The 15,160-nt window shown below is 44.4% G+C and overlaps 1 protein-coding gene and 3 non-coding genes across 4 annotated transcripts; all 4 read right to left on the reverse strand.

Moving 5' to 3' along the window:
- Positions 1 to 2,363: 2,363 nt before the first annotated feature.
- trnac-gca (transfer RNA cysteine (anticodon GCA)) lies at positions 2,364 to 2,435 on the reverse strand. Its single transcript has one exon. It is a non-coding gene; the product is annotated as a tRNA-Cys (tRNA).
- A 421-nt stretch (positions 2,436 to 2,856) lies between these two features.
- Positions 2,857 to 2,928, reverse strand: trnac-gca (transfer RNA cysteine (anticodon GCA)). The gene has a single exon. It is a non-coding gene; the product is annotated as a tRNA-Cys (tRNA).
- A 2,455-nt stretch (positions 2,929 to 5,383) lies between these two features.
- trnac-gca (transfer RNA cysteine (anticodon GCA)) lies at positions 5,384 to 5,455 on the reverse strand. Its single transcript has one exon. It is a non-coding gene; the product is annotated as a tRNA-Cys (tRNA).
- A 1,874-nt stretch (positions 5,456 to 7,329) lies between these two features.
- Positions 7,330 to 13,306, reverse strand: lfng (LFNG O-fucosylpeptide 3-beta-N-acetylglucosaminyltransferase). The gene is made up of 7 exons (XM_028412915.1): positions 12,767 to 13,306; positions 9,809 to 9,857; positions 9,610 to 9,712; positions 9,289 to 9,528; positions 9,038 to 9,203; positions 8,873 to 8,958; positions 7,330 to 8,787 (listed from the first exon to the last, which is right to left on the reverse strand). Exons 1-7 carry the CDS (start codon positions 13,184 to 13,186, stop codon positions 8,721 to 8,723), a joined length of 1,131 nt encoding a protein of 376 aa, XP_028268716.1. The 5' UTR covers positions 13,187 to 13,306; the 3' UTR covers positions 7,330 to 8,720.
- Positions 13,307 to 15,160: the final 1,854 nt, after the last annotated feature.

Here is a 15,160-nt window from a genome sequence, read left to right on the forward strand (position 1 = left end):
TGAGGGGTGGGGGGACTAAACAAAGCAGTACACAAATGTAAGCATGACAGAGGCTCGGAGGATTTTACAACCCACAGAGACCTGGAGAGGCAAATGAAATTTCACACGGCCTCACTGTCGAGGAAATTGAATTACTCCGCTTGTTGTTGGACTGGAGGAATGCATTACTAATGCTTTGAGGTGAGGAGCTGAATGGAGGAGTGGTGGTGGTGGGGGAGGGAGGGAGTGCCTGTACCCTGTGAACCCCCCTCCCCCCTCCCCCTCCCCTTACACACCCAACCCTCTACCCCCCTCCAACTCCACAACCAGACACTTCCTGAGTCTGCTCGGGCTCCCTGCCAGGCCGTGGGACCATGGCCGTCCTTCTTTTCGATGCCAAGCAGCTGCGCGGCGGCACCCAGGAGGCACATGAGAGAGAGGGTTAAACATCTCGCAGAGATGCTGCTGCGTGACCTGACTGAGAACCCAGACATGATCAGGGTATTGACTGGCATTTTCATAAATATTTACATCCTTTTGTAGACATCATGCCCCATTAGACATATTTTATGTTTATTGTTGTCTCTCCTCCTGCTCACTGAGATGCTTCATGATTCTCTCACAGGACCTCTGTGTTCCTTCCTGTCCTTTAAACGTCATCCTCTAGCCCAAGACTTTGTCACAATCCAGCAGTTCACCACTAAAAAGAACCACATAAGAGTTTTGACCACATCATCTCAGCTCAGACAGGACAGTGAAGTTCTCTGATCGCCGAGGTTACCGTGGTTACACACATCATCTGAGAACGTCTTTATGTGGTTTTGGTTTAATTTCTCCGCCTGTAGCTTCACTCACAGTGATTTGATCATAAGTCATAACATGACATGCAGCTTCATTTGCATACTGATTTGCATGCCTTTACTCACTTAATATATTTATGTGACAGTTACCTGCCTGTTTTAATTATTATAAAGTCATGTGTCACAGCCAAAGAATTTCACAATAAACAGGGTTCGATGGAGCTGCAGGCCAAACTGTGTGCATGGAGTTGAGCAAGTGTTAATTATAAGGGGTTAAACAAGAGACAAAAAAGGTTAACAAGAGATGTCTTAAATTTGTCATATACTTTAATACATCTTTCATCAAAGAGTAAAAGAATCTCCTCTCCTGAACCTCCACATTCTTCAAGTCCTCCACTCAAGTGCTGCTCTCTAAATTCAAGTCCTTCTGGATACACGATACCTGGATTATGGTGAACTCGCTCTTGGAGCACATGTTGAGCAGGATTAAGACCTGTGCCAGCTGTTGTGAGTTCTCCCTGTGGGCGTGTGGGGTTTGTCCCGCCGCTCCTAATCCTGCAGACAATGCAGCCTGTTAATTGGAGACTGACTGATATAGCGAAGGCAAGTAATGAAGACAATGTGTGAGCGCCAGCGTCTCTGTAATCCCCCTGCACTCTGAGGAATGTCCCTCTGTGGCAGACATCCATACTTTTATCTAATCTGCTCCTTCAGGCCGCCTCACCCACATGGGGTTTTCCATCTACAATGACAATGTGAGCCAATGCTTTGAATTTAAGTCGCACACACACACAAACAGTGTGACTTAACACAGTTAAATATCGTGTTTTCTGAGTACTGATGGGAGGTGCGAGAAAGCACACCGAGGTGTTTGTCTGTTAACTGTATGTGGACTGTTAACACCTGAGGACAAAGTTGTTTAGAGTCAGAACAAAGTGAAGAGGTTTCACATTACTAGAAATTTGCCTTAGTAATTTGCTGCATACATAAAACATGAAACATAAAACAGTATCATATAATGATAAGAAGCATGCATAGGGTGAAAATAAAATAAGATAAAATAAAAAAAGACAATGTAAACTAAACTCAAATTAAAGCTATAAATTAGTTTTTGTTGTATGTTTTGAAAATCATAGTAGTCATTTTGTATCATTGATTTAAATGTCTATGTCGCATCTTGTTTGTGTGCTTGCGCTCACAAAGTCCAGAGGCCATGCCAGGAGACCATCAAATCTGGAGGAGCTTGAATCACGTTACTCAAAAGACATGACTCAAAGTGACTCCTGGCTGTTGTCTCTACCTGTATACATCTTTTGTCTCAGGTTATTTTTTATTTTCTTGACATTTTTTTTTTGTTGCCATTTTTATGTTTTGTATACTGAGGTCCTCCACCACATATAAACCATGTTTCCCCACCAAACAGTTAGAACTAATGAAGCTGCTTGGATGAGCAGCAAAACGCCTTGCCGAAAACTCTACAAGTAAAGAATCCTTGCGTCAGCCTTCTGAATTTCTGCATGATGTAACATTAACACTATAGAACAATTCTTATAAATCGGTATGTTAATTTATATAAGGAAGCACAGGGGGCATCCGGATTTGAACCGGAGACCTCTTGATCTGCAGTCAAATGCTCTACCACTGAGCTATACCCCCACTTGTTATGCACACCTGGGTCTATCTGGATTGGCGCCCCATTAGCACCAACTCAAGCACTATAATGCTAACTTCTGCATTTCTTGTATCCAAAAATGGTACTTCACAAAAGGTATGCCGACTTTATTGTTTGTGGTTCTGTGCTTATTGTGTTTTTTCCACACACAACTCCAGATTTGGTATCTGACTACTGGCATTAATTTAAGTTATAATATCATGATTTCTGGACATCAAATGTATCACCTTGAACTTAGAAATAAAAACATGACCATAATATGTAGAGTTTGTCAGTGGTTATGCACTTTAATTGAAAGTTTTAGGTCTCCACCAGGATCAGCTCATAATCATAATCATGCATGCATGATGTAACATCAACACAATTCTCATACTTTAATATGTCTGTATATTAATAAGGAAGCACAGGGGGCATCCGGATTTGAACCGGAGACCTCTTGATCTGCAGTCAAATGCTCTGCCACTGAGCTATACCCCCTCATGTTGCACACACCTCGGGCTATCTGAATTTAATCCCTATTGGTGCCAACCCAGGGCCCACTGCACCAGTGTTTAATAGGTCTATAAAGATTGACTCATATTTAGAGCCGACCTCATGTGGCCATTTAGGGAACTGCAGTTTGTAGCACCTCCTGTACTATTTGACTGACTACTGGTAATATAGTCAACTTCCCAGGCTGATGTGTGCCATCTTTTGGCCCCACCTCTTTTTCCAAAAAACACACATTTAGTTATACTGGTAGCATTATTCACACATGATGTTGCTGTGGGATAAAAAAAAATTAAAAGCCAAACTCCAGACATCCTAATTCAATAATGAATGAGAATCCCAGCAGTCATAAAACACTTCAGATGTCTCTCCGTGTTTGACTTTTCCCTCGGGATGAGAAAAGAAAAATGGAGCTGTATTTCTCCTCAAGTCATGACTCAAACTGACACACAAAAATGCAGTTATTGCATGTTGTGTAAACATGGAACCACAGCAACAGCCTCCGGTCATGTTTCACCTGACTTCACTGACAGGCAGGTGGTCATACAGCAGTTGGATGTTTTGTGTAATGTCTCACCTGTTGGCACATGGTGCATTATGCAAAACAGCATCAGCTCTGCTTTTTAAACTGATGCAGTTTTCAAGTGCGAGGATATTAACTGCCTCTGAAATATGCAGCTGGTCCCATGGTAGCTTAATCAACAAGAAGCCCTACAGTATAATAGGACATACCGTGCAGCCAGGGGGCATCTGGATTTTTACAAGAGACCTTCTGAGCTGAAAACAATTTGATTTGTTTGTGGCACTTCCTCCATCACTTCATTTTTCAGCAACAGTCCTGCCAGGCTGAGGAATATGCATATTTAGGTTTACTAGTGTGTTTGCATGATGTAAATATGTCTCATATTTATGCAGAAAAACAGCAAACTCTAAAGCAGCACTGTCTCTCCATGGTTTTATATATCACCATGGGAGTCACAGCTACATTTTGGACCCTTCTTGTTCCTCCGTCCCAAACTGTCCCTCTTCCCTGTGTGAGCCTGAAGACTTGGCCTCGGTTCTGGGAGTAAATTAACATGCTAACAGCGTTGTGTTGTGTTACTCCACTGGTATGGGAACACACATATCCGCCATTAAGAGAAGGTAAACAAAGTCTTTGGAAGTCAGTCTGAAAGGATTACAGCCAAGACTCTAATGATTTGTTGTTTACACAAAAATCCATTCTGTTTTACAGGACAATAATCAAAGTGCTGCTGATCCAGTTAGTTTGCACATTCACAGTTTGTTGCTTTAATAATACAAAGGTTGGGCCACATGCACTTTGTTTCCCATGGGTGCAGCCCCAGAGGACGGATCCCAACCTTTGCCAGCGAATGACGCCTTGATTGTTCTGTTTGATACCATGTGTGATTTGAAGCTTCTGCACAGATTTATTGTCAACATTTTATAAGTCTACAGAGAGAGGGTGCATAACACTGATGCTCTGTTTGAACTTGAGCTTCAGACACATAAAAGACTGCAGTTTTTTTCCCACTATACATCTCTGGAGGACAAAGCTGTGATTATGGTTTGTGGTGAGGATGTTTGCAGCAAGTAATTTGTCTCCCATGTGAAGCTTTGGCGGTGGATCTTCAGCTCAATGTCTGCCAGAGTTCAGCCAGTGTGTGTCTGTTTTTCTATTCAAACTCTTTTTCGTTTACGGTAGCTTTAGTGAACGTGTATTTCAGTACTCTCTGCCCTGACGGCACAATTACTTCCTCTTCTTACGTTGAACTAGGGGAGGGATATTGTGTTTCTGCATGATGTTGATGAAGATTCTCAGTCATCCAGGTCATATTCATTCAGAAGGATGAAGCAAGGAATCAAACAGTAAGTACTGGTGCCTGTGTGTGGGTTTCCTGTGCTCCTGCCTCACACAAGACAGCACACTCAAGGACAGGACCAACCTCATGCCAGACCACATCTGTGACCTGCTGGACCCGTACTTACTGTTTGATTCCCACCACCCACTGGAACATACGCTATGAGAAGAAAAAGGAGCAGCAAACTTGTGGCTATCCCAATTGAGCACTCACCTAAGCCACAAATGCCAGACCCACTAACAATAAGAAGGACAACAAGCTGTCCACCTGTCCCACCACCACACCCCTCCTGTAGCTTCATAGTCAATAGCCAGTGGTTGGACACACCAGTCAATCCAACACAGGTATGACTATATAAGTATGGAGACATTTAAAGCTATAGTTTGTGAGTTTCACCCAGACCCACCCACTGAGGTCCTCCAACAGTTAGAACTGATGAAGCTGCTTGGACGAGAAGCGAAACGTCTTGCAGAAAACTCTAGCTTTTCCTTGCTTCAGCCTTCTGAATTTTTGCATAGTAACATCAACACTATAGAACGATACTTTAATAAGTCTGTATGTTAACTTATATAAAGAAGCACAGGGGGCATCCGGATTTGAACCGGAGACCTCTTGATCTGCAGTCAAATGCTCTACCACTGAGCTATACCCCCTCATGTTTTGCACACCTGGGTCTATCTGGATTGGCGCTCCAACCCGGGGCCCACTGCACCAGTGTTTAATAGGTCTATTAAGATTGACTCATATTTGGAACCAAAATCATGTGGCCATTTAGGGAACTGCAGTTTGTAGCACCTGTACTATTTGGCAGACAAAGCCTACTTTTATTTCATCTAGCTGTTTATGGGGGGATATTGTGTTTCTGCATGATGCTGATGAAGATTCTCAGTCATCATGGTCATTTTCATTCAGAAGGTTGAAGCAAGGCATATGGACTTGTAGAGTTTTCTTGAAGATGTTTTGCTGCTCCTCCAAGCAGCTTCATCAGTTCATCAATTCTGCTTACAACCCAACACTGTGCAGAGTGACTGGCATTTGCCAGAGAACACCAAGATTGGCAGATTCACCATTGGTGAATGATGAGAGCAGGTTCACGCTGAGCACATGTGACAGACGTGACAGAGTGGAGACGATATGGAGAACGTCTGCTGCCTGCAACATCATCCAGCATGACAGGTTTGGCGGTGGGTCAGTAATGGTGTGGGGAGGCATTACTTTGGAGGGCCGCACAGCCCTCCATGTGCTAGCCAGAGGTACCCTGACTGCCATTAGGTACCAGGATGAGACCCTCAGACCCATTGTGAGACCATATGCTGGTGCAGTGGGCCCTGGGTTCCTTATGATGCATGACAATGCTAGGCCTCATGTGGCTGAAGTGTCAGCCTTTCCTGCATGATGAAAGCATTGATGCTATGGACTGGCCTGCCCATTCCCCAGATCCAATCCAGCACATCTGGGACATCATGTCACGTTCCTCAGGACAACATCTGCCGCCTCATCAGGAGCATGCCCAGGTGTTGTAGGGAGATCCTACAGGCACATGGAGGCCACACACTACTGAGCCTCATTTTGACTTGTCTTGAGGAACTTCCACTCAAGTTGGATCAGCCTGTAATGTGATTTTCCACTTTTATTTTGAGTATGGTTCCTAATCCAGACCTTCATGGGATAATAATTCTGATTTACATTGATATTTTTCATGATATTTTCATGACATCTTTGACAGAGAGGAAAGATGGTTTGAAAGAGGAGTCAAGGAAGACATCTATGTTAAGCTGGAAAAACCTTCCCTTAACAGAGGTGGTGGACTCAGACATCATCTTTCCACCACATACAATGCAGTGATTCCATCCATTCTCAGGAAGTTTCACTCCTTAGTTACATGTGTCCAGCAAGAACAATGGGCTGTCCACCTGTCCCACCACCATACCCCTACTGTAGCCTCATAGTCGTTAGACACACCAGTCAAACCAACACAGGTAAGTATGGAGACATTTAGAACTACTGTTTGTGAGTTTCACCCAGACCCACCCACTGAGGTCCTCCATCACATATAAACCATGTTTCCCCACCAAACACTTAGAACTGATGAAGCTGCTTGGATGAGCAGTGAAACGTCTTGCAGAAAACTTTACAAGTAAAGATAACTTGCTTCAACCTTCTGAATTTTTGCATGATGTAACATCAACACTATAGAATGATTATTATACTTTAATAAGTCAAGTAATCTAAATGATTATCATTTCTTTACAATTACATAAAGTAGCTCTTTTATTCCTTAAAAATGGTACTTCACAAAAGGTATGACTACTTTATTGTTTGTGGTTGTTTGCTTATTATGTTTTTTCCACAAAAGGTTTACACAATTCCAGATTTGGTATCTGACTAATGGAATTAAATTAAGTTATAATAACATGATTTCTCAACATCAACTGTATCATCTTGAACTTGGAAATAAAAACATGACCAAATATGTAGAGTTTCTCAGTGGTTATGCACTTTTATTCAAAGTTTTAGGTCCCACGGTAGTTAATACCAGGATCAGCTCATAATCCCTGAGAAGCCAGAATTAGGAATGAACTGTTGGAACCCTCCAGATACTGGAGAATAAACACCACAGTCATTTAGCACAAAATACAACAACATCATCATGTCCAGGTCATTAAAAGCGCATGTAAACCAGAAAGGGAACGTTACATTCTAAGCATGTACATTACAATCACTACTTATTTAAACAAAGGCACAGTACACAATACTGTAATCAAGCTATGAAGCGTGACCCAATATGGGTGAGAAATGACACAGAGGGGAACGAACACCTCCATGTGGATGCTGCTCTCCCCTCGCAGGCCTCAACAGCGAGCAGACTGTATTATGTGTAAATAAGATAATAACAGAGAGGCTCGTCAGTCTTTGTTGTGCGGCTCAGGTTACACGCACACCGGTTCAAACTGCACTTACGTGGAGCTCTCTCTTCTTCAGAGTGCTACACTGTTGTGCCTTCGGAGGTGAGGAGCAAACATCAGTTCATTTGAAACAAAGCTGTGCAATTTTCAAACAATAATAATAATAATACAAAAAGAAAAACAAAAAGCTGATTGTAACCCTAAATGAAAATCTCTTCCACTCATTACTTTTTTTGTTCCCTGATTGTAACTAATGCAAGGAGTGTTATTAAATACGTATAAATGAACAGAGATTTTAATAAAAGGGTTAATTATGGTTGTTAGTTTGGACGCTAAATCTGAAGTATGTCATTAAAAAGGACGTAAACTAGGTCAGCTCACTGACAAGTAATATTTAAAAAAAAATGGGAAAGTGCTTTGTCCTGATATACTTCAGATTAGGTCACTAATGGATACATTTGGAAATCAGCCAATGCCAGCTCAAGTTGTGACAAAAAATAACACTGTTTACCCTAAAATCTTCATATTAGAGCATTTGTCCGGAGTCGTAACAACTAAACCAAAATAAAAAGCCAATTATATGTGATGAAAGGCTCAATGATCTACACACATAGACCTGAGCGCTTTACATTTTTAACAGCCAAAAAAAAAAAGAAAGCTGGCAAAGGCTTGAATATATGTCAATACATTCTATGAGAATTGCAGATACATTTACAAGCAACATATACATCACAAAGCTCAACTGATTGCCTGCAAAAACGGTGAAAGCAACTTCCTGCCAAGGAGTCCTCCGCCCTGAGCTTTTTACAGAGCGAGGCTTCCCCCTTCGGACAAGGAAGGAATATAGTCCCGAGGCGGGCCGCACAGCAGCCCAGTAAAACTACTAAAGACCGCGCAAGGCTGCAGCAAGAATACAGCAGCCACGCGGTCTAATACCAAAACACTGGTCCCCACGAGCCTTTCAGATACCGAGGCTCGCCGGGGGACGAGGATGAGAAAGGAGCGGTCGCCCTTAAAAGGCAACCTGAGGGGGGCACCATGGGGTGTCTGGGTACAGGAGACAGTGCACAGACCTGAACCTGGAAAACAAAAGAAAAAGCACTTAGACTTCCCAAATATGTCATTAAATATATTTGTTTAATAATTATTCGGATCATCTCTCACCTTGATGGATCCTCCTCCACAGTAAAAACCCCTTTCAAATTAATGATGTTGCTCTTGTTTTCAAACATCCCATAACTGAGAGTGATCTGAAAGAACAGAGAAAAAAGAACATCAACAACGCCGATCTCACAATGACCTCAAAAAGCATCTTAAGAATCCACTTACCTGCTTGTGAATCTCAGATTTTGACACCTGTTGCAGGTTCTCCAGGTGGGAGTGGAACAGGTTGCTGCGGGTCAGAGGGACGCCAAGGACAGACTCAATGATGTAGCCAATAGTGCAGTCATCCGGCAGGCGGATCTTCTCTGCCGTGTTCATAAAATGTCCACCACTGGTTTAAAAGATAAAGAGCTATGCTTTTATTTTGAAAAGCAAACTGGTAATATTTTGGGGGTTTCTGTAGGTCTGTATCTTACCTGGCCCATGGGCTCATCTTCAGCGCCAGACCCCGACTCACACAGAAGCCTGCACCTCCAGTAGCAAACCAGAAGTTGACTGGTTTCATCTTGTTGTCCCCCAGCCTTTCTGTGGCCTCTATGGGCCGGTCCAGACTGGGTTTACCGATGTACATGTCCTGGGTGTGAGGGTGCCGGGACAGGTGCTTCACCAGGGTGCGGACGTTCACATAGTTGTCATCGTCTACATGACAAAACCACCTAAGAAGAGTAAATGTAAATGTAAATGCAGAGACACTCATTTGTAATGCAGACAAAAACAACGCTCTTAATGATGCTTACTTTTTCCCCGACTCTATGAACTTGTCATATTCCACCGCCATCTTGCAAGACAATGCTTGTCGGCTATGAGCTGCAGAGCAGTTGGTGTTGATAGCATGACTCCCTGTGAAAGATATCATAATCAAAGGAGGCTCTGTATGCAGAGGCAAAGGGACCTTTTAATAACATTCAAAATAAAAATTCCCCTCATAAAACTCACCAATTTTCTTTTTCAGCTCATCATCCTCGCCATCTGTGAAGATGTACGTCTGTACACACACACAAAAAAAAGGAAATGACAGATAAGTGGGCTTGGTCACCATCATGTGAAGTGTTCACAGTCGCTCTTCCTCACATCCAGCCGGTGTGATTAGCATCAATCAACGTGTCTTTTATGCAGTGGAAAACACACTGAGTTAAACAGCCCCCCTGCTCTAATAAAGGCCTTTTGTCCTGCGTTTTACTCTCTCCATGGCAACTCCACAGCCTCCCCGAAGCATCCCAGACAAACAACAAAGGAGGAGGCAGACTGTCCGCCTCTCACACACACCCCATTCATGTATCCAGCCCCCTTCAACACTGCTGGACCTGCTGCCCGAACCTCAGAGTGTTTGCATGAATAAAAAGCGGCCCACAAACGGTTCCCACAAACCTGCAGATGCTTGTTGTATGTAGCAATTAGTCATAAAAGAGGCACTCACTGAAAGCAGGAAGAGATTATTCTCCTCTTTATGATAACTCCCACTGAGCAGGTGTAAAGCTGGTGAATGGTGATGATGAAAGGGCAGCCGGCCTCAGGCTTTGTAACCGTCAGCGGTCTGTTTACACTTCACCTGAGGTGCGGCAGCACCTGCCCAACATCATGCTACTCTACCTACGCCACGTGTCTCTACACGCCGGGCGGCTGTGTTCCTGTCAGTTGGGCATGAGCAGGCTTTAAAGGACGCACGTCGGCGTGCACAAAGCTGAGCGGTTTTTGGAACAAATTCTGAGCAGATGCTGCTGGATGCCGGAGCCGCAAGCCTTGTATTTGTTTAAGGAAAAAGAGGTGGTGGCTTCGGTGTGTGGAGGGATCAGAGGCTGGCGCTGTTTGCTTTAAAGCCCTGTTGAATGGACAGCCTAATCACTGAGACAGCTGCCAGAGCTGCCAGGGTACTGACAGAAAGAGGGAGGGAGGGGGGGCAGAGTGGAATCTCACTGCTGATTAGTAAATCGAAAACCGTGTGTGGCCCCCTTCCTCCTCCCTTCTGCTCCCCCCCCCCCACTCATGCAGAGCCCCTTGAATAGAACAATGCTGTGAGTTTTCATGCTGGGTAAAGTCTCCACTGGGTAAATTCTGAATATGTTTGCCAGCTATTTGCATACAGCTGCAGGAGTTAACTCAAGAGAAAACTTTTTTTCCCCTCCTGCCATTGTTTCTTAACAGTTACTTTCACGGAATACTAATTCAAACAGAGAAGAGATGGCTGTGTGCGAAGCAGAGATAAGAGGTGATAAAAGCCTGGGGGGGGGGTTTCAGCTCCTGACCACAGGAAGGCATGGCACGGCCCTGTCTGAGCTGAACGTGGTGCCTGGCTGGCTGTCTCCACATCTCCTCAGGAAGGAAGGGCACGGGGCTCCCTTCTTTTCCATCCTCCACCCTTCCTCCTCATAGCCTTTCAGCACTTTTTTTTTATTTAGTCTAAACAGATTTTTTTTTTTTTTTTTTAAAGACATCCATCCACTTGTGCCACACACTGGAGCCATTTATCTCAACTGCAGCGCCGAAGTGTTTTCTCTAAAAGCCTAAAAAGCTCTCATTGTTAGAGAGCTGGCTAATTGTGGCACTCTTTTTAAAAGAGGAATGCATGGCACACCACCATGAGGATGTCAGTGCCAGCTGTCCGGAATGTGATAAAAGCAGCTCCGACGACGTGCCATGGTTACTAATCATGGAGAGGGAGAAGAAGCTCTTAAGATTTAAATTTTAAACTTTCAATAGTGCCACTTGAGATAAATTGGATTTATTTGCTGCTTTACATAAAGATGGGAACCCAGAGACCGCGGGACTGTTGTGTCAACACAGTTATCACAGAGATAATCACCCACCTGCATAACTAAAGAACTTGCTTTTGCATCAACACAACTTTTTTTTTTTTTGTTCCTGCAGCTTTAAAATTGATCCACAGATGCTCATCAGCTGAGCGTGAGAATCAAACCTGAGTGCCATATGTACATGGTGGGAACTCGGAGCATCATATGGCTGGCATTAGGGCCGTCTTTTGTTCCATCTCACTCTGACCACCTGGCACCCTTACTCCAGGAACTCCCTCTTGCATTGTGGTGTTCAGTCAGTCAGTCTTTTGTGTGTGTGTGTGTGTGTGTGTGTGTGCAACCACACACCAGCTGCTTGTCTATCAGGCCTGCTGTTAACTCAACATCATCCAGTACAGTGATTACAACCAATTAGCACATATCAGCAGATGTTGTAAAGCACGGTTGTGTCCTGCTGTAAGTGGCTATGGCAGGAGGATCCTCTCTCCAAGTAAGGGATGCAAACACTCTGTGTCCGAGGAAAATTGAAAAGACTTTTGCAAGAGTAAAGATTTTTTTCCCACCCACGCTACACCCCTCGAGGAAAAATTTTCACACCCAGCGTGCTGCTTCCCAGCATAAACCGGCCTATAGATGCACCCTTTTGTCCCAGGCATCCCCTTAACGAAGCCCCCCATCCCTTCCAGTGAGCCTGACCCAGACTCAGCTCCCACGTTCCCATGGAGAGAGGGGAGACAAGGGGCTGGGAAAAGCTTTTCTTCCCCCATCAGAAAGACGCTTTGTTAGTCCTGGAAGGGGGACAGCACTGGAGTCGGTGCTGTGAAGCATCCATTGCACCAGGGGCATTCACAGGGACACCGAAAAGAGGAGGGATAATAGAGAGTGGGGAAAGAGGGGGGCTTTAAGGAGGGAGTCCTGAAACTGCTCCCTCCGTTCTCAGGGACATCACTCAGAGGAGAATAAAAAGTGACAGAGCAGAGGAAATTCAGCACAGCGGCTGTGTGGCTAGTTCAGTGTCAACTGGTGACAAGGGGAACAATAGACACTGTAAACAACCAGCAAAAGGTACCACCTGCATGTAGGTGTGTGTGATGTAGATGTGTGTGTCCATATCTTCATGCACATATTTTAAAATAAACCTTACCTGTTGCATGTTTCTGGATATCCACGTGTCCAGCAGCAGATTCAGCCTGGACTGGTGGAACTTCTTGGTGGTCTTCACAGCGATGAAGATGTCATCCGCGCTGATGTCCTCAGCCGGTGGGGGGTCAGCATTAGCACGGGCAGCGGCGCCGCCGGCGGTGGAGCCTTCAGGCTTCTCCACATCCCTCCTTCCCCGGGCCAACTTCGTAAAGTACGCTGAGAATCCTTTCTTATCCTGTGCGCCATCGAGTTGCGCTGCGTCTTGGAGAAGCGAGCGCGCACCGGCGTCCTCTCCATCATCCATCTGCTCCTCCACCTGAACCCGGTGATGCTGCACAGCGACCAGGAGCGTCAGCAGCAGGCAGAGGCACGCCGTGCACGCTACGCAGATGGCTGCTTTCTTTCCATTGTTTTTCAACATGATTAAACCTATAAGCAACTAAAAACTATAAAGACGCGCGACGAACTTGTAAGGAAAAGTCCATAGGTGTATATTTATTTGTTAATATAACACAAAAATACACGGTCCGTTAGTGTGCATAGCTGTATGGGAAATTAGCGAATAGTGAGGTAGTGGGGTGTATATATAAGCTTCCACTGTGACCACGCCTCATGGGAGGTCCTTGGATGCAGCATGGCAGCCGGCGATGCTGTACGGGGCGTGGCTGCAGCTGTGTGTGTGTGTGTGTGTGTGTGTGTGTGTGTGTGTGTGTGTGAGATAATAAAACTAAACGTTTGACCCAAGAAAAAAAAAGCTAGAGGAAAGGTGTGTGCCTGGAGGAGATCACACTCGTGTTGCTTCTGATCTGTAAATATTAAAAAAAATAATAAAAAATTTCACTTTATTTCCTAAATGCACACAGTGTGAGCCTGGTGTTCACCAGACAAACAGGCTCCATTGTTCTTCTCTGACCTTGTGAGGACACTAAACAGTTGGCCATTCCTGAACACTTGTTATTCAAATTTTGGCTCAGAGTGCCGTCTGGTGCTGGGATGCTGATCAAAAAAAAAAAAAAAAAAATGGTGCCGACGTGCAGCTGGTGGAGCCTGAATCCATGGCTCCCAGCAACCAGCAAGATACATGTGCGGTGAGTCAAGGTGAGGAACAACCTCTCTGGTTAACTCCTCTAAAGAATTTGCACAAGTCTCACTTTCTTTTTTTTAAATTCTGAGACATGCAGGACATAAGTTACGTCCCAGCTTTGTCCCTCCAGACAAGGCCCCTTTGTCCCTCCTTTTTAAAAGTAAGCACAGAAAGGCCAGTATAAGAAACCAGGCAGAGGGGGTTGTCCCTGTGGCCCTCCATTCTTCTCCAGTCAGCTATGTCTTTCTGCCAGGCTTTGCAGGGCATCCGTCCCAGCTCGGAAAATGTTTTTGGCTCTGTGGATTTGAAAACAATGTCAGTTGTAAAAGTGGCTCTCTGGCTCAGTTTATTTCAGCCTGACACGCTTTCTTGTCTCCCCCTTATAAAAAAAAAAAAAATCACCCCACAGCTCTACCTCTTCTTTGACCTCCCCCTCTGAGTGATTAAATCCAGTTTCTTCAGACAAGCCCACTTCCTCACCACAGCACCCACAAACCCACAATCAGCTCAGTTTTCCTCTGATGGTATCTGAGCTGAGCTTGGGGGGTAAAATTGAAGGGTTTGCTATTTATAGTTCTGAGCAGGTAAACAATCCCAGTGTGAGACAGAGCTGTCACAAAAACATCATCAAAACATTTTTTCTGATGCCACAAAACATGAAAACAAACTCAGCTCTGTCACGGGATACTCTGCATGGATCTAACATGTGGAAAAATGTGGTAGACATTAAGTCAAAGCTTTGAATGTTTCCATTCTTTTTCTGATTGTTTAACACTCCTCACAATGTGTCTGCTTGTGTTCCAGTCTTTAACGCTGTGATCCAATATGCTCCCGCTCAGGGCAAGTGTGTCATTGGTTAAATTCATGTATTGAACACTTCATTATGAGTGCAAACAAGGGCAATAACACGTGGAGTGAGAGTCAGCGACGAGTCTCTGAGGATCAGCGGTGAGAGCTGAGAGGTGGGATCACTCTTTGCTTCTGTTTATTTTCCCATCTCGGACACATTATCTCTGATGGGATTACGGGTCACACCAGAAGTGAGAGCCAAGGGAGCGGGCGTCCTCCTCAGAACTCGGTTTCAGTTTCACTCCGTATGCAACATTAGAGGGAAACTCTCAGAGGAGCCAGGTCTCTTGCTGAGAATGCTCCAGCTGCTGGTGAGGCCAGTAAATACAGCCCATTTTTATTGATCTGCAGAAATAGTTTCCATAAGCCTGAAAGTTAAACACACTGAACTTAATAAACTGTGAAGGAGACACCATCTTTGATTTCAATAAAAGGTTCCCTTTTTCAGTTACAGATGAAAAC

Source organism: Parambassis ranga, chromosome 8 (genome assembly GCF_900634625.1).
Source record: "Parambassis ranga chromosome 8, fParRan2.1, whole genome shotgun sequence".
In the NCBI taxonomy this organism is placed as follows: Eukaryota; Metazoa; Chordata; class Actinopteri; family Ambassidae; genus Parambassis; species Parambassis ranga.